The following is a 1,029-nucleotide window of genomic DNA, read 5'->3' as shown; positions in this document are numbered from 1 at the left end:
TCATCGTGAGTTGTATGTGTTCTTAGCGGCAGATCCCCCGCAATGACTGCTATATCTAGCACTTCGACGGCGGCCAGATCCACAGAATATCGCAAGAAATCCAGTACGAAATGATCGACTCCAAAATGCGTAAATAAACGGATTGAGGCACGAATTTAATCCAGCTAAAATACGAGAAAACGAGTATATGACGTCATTGATGTTTAAATCAGACGTGAAATTGAGAATCAGGAATAGAAATTGGTTCGGTCCCCAGCAGACTAGGAACGCAAGGCAAACAGCCAAGTACATCTTAATTATTCGGTGCCTGGCACGGATCCTGGCGGGCTTGATAGAACTACCCGAATCGGCGCTGCTTTCTCTGAACATCCGTTCACCCTTGCGGAGAGCCAGGAGTATTCTAAAAAACGCACTTAACAGAATGGTCCCGGGAAAGAAGTAAGTGGCGAAAAACAGACCAATTCCAACAAATGTTTGATACCAGTCCCCAAATGGCCACTGGTAGTTGCAACTTCCACTCTCTGGGTCGTAAGAGTTATTGTAGATGCAAAAGCTCTGCACGATCAAAGCGACGAGCCACACGACTACAACGATGGGCCAAGCAGGTATCGTACCTTTGCGGCTGACATATTGCATTGGGTGGACGATAGCAACGTACCGTTCTACGGTTATTGCGACTAATGTATAAGTCGATGCTACAAAACTCACCCACAAAATGGTAGCTTTAACAGTCCGACAGTAAATTTCGCCAGCTGTTCCGGTTGGTGGGTCAAAAAATCCACGTAACGTCCGTGGTACGAGAAACGCGGAGGCCAGTAGGTCTGCTACTGCTAAGGACGCAGTGAGTCTGAATATGAGCTGGGATCGAAGAGAAGGCGTTCTAAGCATAACGACGACAACCACGTAGTTGCTTAAAATACCGACGGCAGCGATGACAATCTCGGTCGTTTGAACATATGTCCACGCCGGAGCGATCGACGGACTTGACACCATTTGTTCCGTGAAATTGTCCTGCTCTGTGATATTCAT

At 47.1% G+C, this 1,029-nt stretch overlaps 1 protein-coding gene across 1 annotated transcript; it reads right to left on the bottom strand.

Moving 5' to 3' along the window:
* LOC102803395 (allatostatin-A receptor-like) lies at positions 1 to 1,029 on the bottom strand. The gene has a single exon (XM_006812117.1). The coding sequence runs from the start codon at positions 1,027 to 1,029 to the stop codon at positions 1 to 3; it is 1,029 nt and encodes a 342-aa protein (XP_006812180.1).

The sequence above is a fragment of the Saccoglossus kowalevskii genome, chromosome 5, assembly GCF_978046115.1.
Source record: "Saccoglossus kowalevskii chromosome 5, keSacKowa6.1, whole genome shotgun sequence".
NCBI lineage: Eukaryota > Metazoa > Hemichordata > Enteropneusta > Harrimaniidae > Saccoglossus > Saccoglossus kowalevskii.
Note: the sequence above shows the minus strand (reverse complement) of the source record. Positions and strands in the feature narration are given on the sequence as shown.